The sequence below is a fragment of the Mya arenaria genome, chromosome 14 (assembly GCF_026914265.1).
Source record: "Mya arenaria isolate MELC-2E11 chromosome 14, ASM2691426v1".
NCBI classification, from domain to species: Eukaryota; Metazoa; Mollusca; class Bivalvia; order Myida; family Myidae; genus Mya; species Mya arenaria.
This window is the reverse complement of record NC_069135.1, coordinates 39543349-39549945: the sequence shown is the minus strand read 5'-3', so window position 1 is coordinate 39549945 and position 6597 is coordinate 39543349. Positions and strand designations below refer to the sequence as shown.

At 35.3% G+C, this 6597-nt stretch overlaps 1 protein-coding gene across 2 annotated transcripts in view; it reads left to right on the top strand.

Annotated features, from left to right (window-relative positions):
• The window catches only part of LOC128217842 (heat shock 70 kDa protein 12B-like), a 34380-nt gene that overhangs the window by 12546 nt on the left and 15237 nt on the right, over positions 1-6597 (top strand). For both annotated transcript variants that reach the window (XM_052925248.1, XM_052925249.1), the window contains exons 5-7: positions 1048-1982; positions 3540-3758; positions 3930-4065. In XM_052925248.1, the coding sequence (XP_052781208.1) occupies positions 1048-1982; positions 3540-3758; positions 3930-4065 (1290 nt within the window). The remainder of the gene's footprint in view (positions 1-1047; positions 1983-3539; positions 3759-3929; positions 4066-6597) is intronic.

Here is a 6597-nt window from a genome sequence, read left to right as displayed (position 1 = left end):
TTGGATGTGGTAGTGTCAGAAGCAGTAGCAGAAGCAGTAGAAATCGTAGTAGAGTAATCATTACAAAAAAAGACAGGTGCTCTTATCAGGTTTATATGACGTGGCGTCATTTTTCTTCAGGATATGTCATTGGCTTAAACGCTGCGCTATTGTTAGTTTTGTTTTCAAACGACTGGAGTGTTTACGAGACGTTTCTTAAACGCCTTTGTAATTGTCATTTAGTTGGTCGTTCTTATGATCGTATATTTACGTAAATGGCGGATCGTAAAAATGCTATAAAACGCACCCCTGCATCGACATTTTGTCACATGGAGGGCAAATTCTTCTTTGGGCATGGGCGTCGGAAGGCGATAGTACGATAATGAATACACGACAGTACGATGTTGAAAATGCGTGTGACAGCACGATGATAAAAACGCGATAGTACGATGATGAAAAAAGCGATAGTATGATGATGAAAACACGACAGTACGATACTACGATGTTGAAAACGCGAAAACACGAAACTACGATGGTAAAAACGCGACAGTTTGAGGGTTAAAACACGTTAGTTTATTGCATTATCATCATTGTACTGTCGTATCAACGCTTGTTCGTTATCGTACTGTCGCGTTTTCATCATCGTACTGTCGCGTTTTCACACTCGTTGTTTTGTGATTTCGCGTTTTCATCATCGTTCTTTCGAGTATCGCGTTTCAGGTCAACACATAGGCGAAAACCATACCGGCATTCCGTATACACATATCATATTTCCCTTTAAAGAAACAAATTATTGTCTAACTTAGTTTGAGTAAAAATGAAGTACTTATTTTGTATTTATTTAAAGAAGAACGTTCATAATTTTATAACTGCCTGTATTTTATAATTTGGCATTTTGTGCTACGCGTTTGGGCTATTATAAGAACAATACCTTTGCTGTAAATCTTATGTAAACACTTAATTGTTGATAATTATTATGATTATACGTGTTTTTTTTGGTATAATTTCACTTGAATGCAAATTAATCATTCAATTGTAAAACTAATAATAAAATATATGCCTTTTTAGGTGGCACCGCCGTTATTTCTTTCCGGGAGAAGAAAGGGACCGGCACTCTGAAGGAAATACATCAGCCGACCGGTGGACCATGGGGTGGCATCTATGTTGACGCCAACTATCTCAAATTCTTGGAACACATTTTTGGAGAGAAGGCTATAACTGCACTTAAGACAGAGGAAAGAGCCGACTTCTTTGATGTTATTAGGGAATTTGAAACAAAGAAACGTACCTTTAGCAAAAATACAACAGGAAAAATTACGTTCAGAATATCTTCAAACATTAGAAAGCTTTCCAAGAAGTTCACAGGACAGAATCTAGAGCAGAGGATATGCAGCCTTGGATTTGGTGAGTCAGTTATTGTGAAAGGTGATGACAAGTTGCGAGTTGAATCTGACATCGTCCGTACTTGGTTTGACGGTCCTATAGACAGTCTTATTGGTCAAATAAAGAGTCTTCTCAAGAAACGCAAGTTGAGAGCTGTGCAGACAATCGTGCTTGTTGGTGGTTTCGGTGGTAGCCCATACGTTCATGACAGACTGAGGGCTGCGTTCCCAGACAAACGTCTGATTCTCAGTGCAGATGCGGAGCTCGCCGTGCTGAAAGGGGCTGTCAAGTTTGGCTACAATCCATTGGTTGTGGTAGAAAAAGAAAAAAAGTATTCCACTCTCCTCGTTGCTGCGTTCGACTTTGGGACAACATACAGCGGTTATGCGTTTTCCTTCATGAATGACCCGCTCAAAGTGCAGACCAACCAGACTTGGAGTTCAAGAGCGACAGGACGACTTATTTCACTGAAGACGTCAACAAGCGTGCTTCTAAATCCAGAGGGCGAGTTTGACTCGTTTGGCTTTGAAGCTGAAGACAGCTATGCGAGTAAAGCAGAAGATGACCAACACGAAGGATGGAGATTGTTCCGGCGTTTTAAAATGGTTTTACAAAACAAGGTACTTGAAACATTAAACTCGAAATGTTGGAAAGAGGCATATTGTTTTAAACAGCGTTATGTAAACTACAACATATTTCGAAACTATTACAAGTGCGCTAGCAAGTTGTTGAAAGGTGCAGCAACATCGAAACGCTGCGGCATGGTTGAAAATCTTCAACTTGCAAAATAGAGAGAGAAAACAGCTAGAGCAAGTGGCTTGTTGGTAAAGGGCACATGAAACCAATCCCAATTCAAATCTTTTCCTATGATAGAAAGTCAGAAACAAAGGTTTCCAGTCAATTTCCGCAAAAACTTGACCAGAAAATTATTCATTCGACGTGTGTAGGGGGATTGTACATTCAAGAATCTTCAATTAGTCTTTCCAATTCAATTTTTGCAAAGCCTTACCGAAATATTTTTAAGTCGGCGGTTTGGGTGGACTGTAGTTTGCAAATCCATTGCAATAAGACTCAATAAGACAATTTGCGTCAACCCGTATCTACAAAGAATGCACCTTTGTCACACACAATCATTTTTTAGCATTGTAAATACTTCGCTGTCGTAAAAATATGAATGCCAGTGTACGTTGCTTCCGCTCCCGTCGCGGTCAAGGTATTATTACTTCCCAATCGCCGAAAAGTGTGCGTCTTGATCTCCTAAGCTTGTGAACATGTATGTGTTGTAGCCGTCTCCGTCGCCCAAAACTAGTGCCCCCGTCGATGTTGTCGAAAAAGTGTGTCCTATCGGCGTTATTATCTTTATCGTCGACAAAAAGTGTGCGCCATCGACGAAAAATCGTATGTGTGTGCTTTCACTATATCCTTTCATTGCCGAATGTAATTCGTATACCATGCGTACGAATATACTTAACGATGTCAGATGACATTATAATGTTGACAATGAACAACGATTTATGTTGTGTTGCAACTTGATTAATTCATAGCTCGAAAACCCAACGCCAAACGTTGCAACCTTCATACGCAATAACAAAAAGTCCATGCTTAACAAGTTTAACCTCTGGTGTTACGGATTTTTAGGCATACTAACAGCGATCTTGTCAATGCCGACGATGCAGAAACTAAAAAGCTTAAATACCTTAAATCTGCATTCTCAAGGATTTACCATTTTTACATTTGTTTTTATTTTTTGTCTTGGAAAGGAGCAAGGTTTTGCGTAAATATCTGCAAGCCAATGATAAAAGATTGTTGAAGACCAGATTGCATATTTCTGTTTGAAAATTACTATTTTATGGGTTAAACCGTTTCTGACGGTTGAAGAAAAATGCATAAAACATTAATTTTAAAACCTATTATAAAACTCTGCTATCTAATTTTAATCAGCAGTCTAAAATAACTGGCTTCCGTGGATTTTCGCAAAAATTGGCTCGTTCCAAGACAAAAAAATTAAAAAAAAGTTGTCAAAACGTTAAAACTGTGAGAGTGCAGCTTAAAATGAATATTAACAAACCCATTTCCATAAGCGCATATAATTGCAGGTATTTAAAATGCCCTTACATCATAATAAGTGTCTCAAACTTATGAAATTATTGCAATACTAGCAAGATTCTTTATTGCAGGTGCTTTTAAGAGACACAACGGTGGAGGACATTGAAGGCAACTCTCATGAAGCTCTACCAATTTTCGCCATGGCGATCAAGTTTCTACACGAACATCTCCTGAAGGCGGTAGAAAACCAGACGGATATTTTGCTAGAGGAAGAAATTTCCTACGTCATCACGGTGCCCGCCATTTGGGATGACAATGCAAAGGAGTTAATGAGAACGGCTGCCGAAGAGGTATGACAATTATACCAGGACAATAAAGCATAAATAGACTATCTGGGCATTATTTGACTATTAATTATTAGTATTTACTGTAACAGTTGTGTAAGATAAAACCCCATAGTAGTTGAATCATTCTTAATTTTCTTATAAATAGTTGTTATTAATGTCGCTTGAACAATCTAGGCTGGTCTCGATGGAACCCGAGTAACACTTGCACTTGAGCCGGAAGCTGCCTCGATCTGGTGTGAGACACTCGATGTTGACACAAGGGCTGCGCTGGCCGGAGCTGGAACTCAGTATATGGTCATTGATCTAGGAGGTGAGTTAAGAAAAACACATAGAGGCAATGTTGTGTGAGATAATAACATGATGAACTAACATAGATTCAGATTTAAGTTATGAATGTGCTTGTGTCAAATACAGAAAATATGGCAGTGGGTGACTCTTTTTGATAGTCAAGTTGATTATATTTACGATTAAAGAAATAAATGGCAGAAAATAAAAATTATAGCTTTGATCAAACACTCCTAAAAAATAACAATAACAATTTAAATTTTGATAAATTACGCCACAATTTTAAATGCTGTTTCTATGTTATATCCATATCTATATATGTGTCTTTAATGATGTAATCATTATGGTCTCTGACTGCAACCAACCTAGGGTTTGAATACTGCTGCAGGTGGAATATTCTTTTGTTTAATTCTTTTATTTTTTATGTTTTTATCATGATATCTAATATCAAATTTAGTTTCATTTCGTCACCTTCAATTTCTATGTTTCCAATTAAAGTTTATTATTTTATGGCATCACATTCAAACAGCCGCTAATAGACATCATGCTAACATGAATGTCCACATTATGTACCAAATTGACACCGTTTGTATTCAATTAAAATAATAGGTAAAACAAAACAATTATAACAAAATGATATTTCCACTGATAAGACAACACACGTGTTATCTTCATAAAACGTCACAAACATGTAGATTTATCTATACTAGTTGCTAAAAACGCAAACAGGTTGCGGTGTTAAGCAGCAATGTCGAGTGAAAAAATGTAGGTTTCTGTCATCAAAAAAAAGGTATGGTGAGGCGAAGTTAACTGATTTTGCTAGTTACTGCCGCTAAGCAACTGATTGTTCCCATCGATATAAATTTTAATCACGTTTGAATCGTACAAAGATAAAGTATGGAGCATCTGACTATCTCGAGGATATGGAAAGTGTTTTTGAATACCCCACCAACAACTCCCATTCCAATAACACCCACCAATACCGATATGTCTTTCTCAGTGGACGACATGGGTGAACTATCCGATAAATAAGCTCATACGTTGGCACTCTGGATTGAGTACTTGTATGTTTTGTTCAATTACACTTTGTATTCATAGTCAACACTTACCTGTGTACATTAGTATTCATTCCTATGTTTTTCACTGTGTTTTGGTGTCTACATTGTCCAAATTTAAAAAAAAATATTTAATAGATTACTCTGTAAACAAATAACCATTCACATGTGTTCTTGGCTAAAGAAAATACAATGTCCATGACATAGCATGCACTGTATATGATTGTCTTCAAGCTTTAATATTTATTCCATGATATAATATACCAGAACATTACTTAAATTTTAATTTCACATTTGTAGTATATCTATCAACACGGATTATTTTAAATTTGAGATAAATTCAATTGCTAAACTATCCATCAGCAAAATGCACATGCTTATGCTTAAATTTCCTTTTACATTGCCAAGTGTTTTAAAAGTTTTTTCAAGTATTATGCTTTACTACAGCAAATTGTACAATAGCTAGCTTTGTCACTCGTTGAAACTTGTGTTTTAACGTCAAACCATTATTTTGTTATTACGGATTTTTATGAACCCGTTCTTTGTTTTAGTAATTTCATATTGTAACGGCCATTTGTGTTGACTTGTGAGAATTTCATTATTATCAACAATGATTTTGCTAAGAAATCTGTAAAAAAAATATTTTGTCAAAATTGGGTTAATAAAAGTGTTCATATATGGGTTACTACATTCTAAAACGTTGAGCATAATATTAGAACGCCTCATATAGACCTAAATTGTAGAAATTAATCCATTATAGTGTACGAAAATGATCTTCTTATCAATTATTTCTTCAATTTCCATCAGGCTATACAGATTTCCATGCGCATCAAAAACACCTTTCACACAACGTAATCCCTTATTGTATAGGGTATGAATAAATTGAATATAGTTTCCATTAACAAAATTGTGGTAATAAAATAATGGCATGCATGCATAAATTGATTAACATTGTCTATACAAAAACTATCTAGTATATATATCATATATGCATTTACTACATTTTTCCAAAATGTGTTTGACATATTTTGACAAATGAGTTGACAAAATCTCTTACCAGAATTCAACATTTAACTTACATCAAATAATACAGACATTTATTGAAACATTTACAACTACCATTCAATGTACATATATATATATATATTCTTATCCATTTTAACTTTAAGCTATACATATAACTTGTAACATCAATCATATTAATACCACCTTCTGGAAAATCTTTTTTGGAGATGATACTCTTAATTTATGCTTTTCCATTCCACACAAACTCAATAAATAAATCATTTAGCCCTTAAACAAAATCATTTGTTGGATAAGGTAAACGAATGAAAAGGTGTGTAAATAATGGTTGTAAAATTGACTTAACTACCGTTAGCCTGTCAATTGGTGTAAGTATCCTTTTTTCCAATATGAGATACTGTTTTTAACTTTTAACATTTTTTCATCAAAATTTATCTCACCCATTTGATTTAAATCTACATCAAAATGTAACCTTAGCA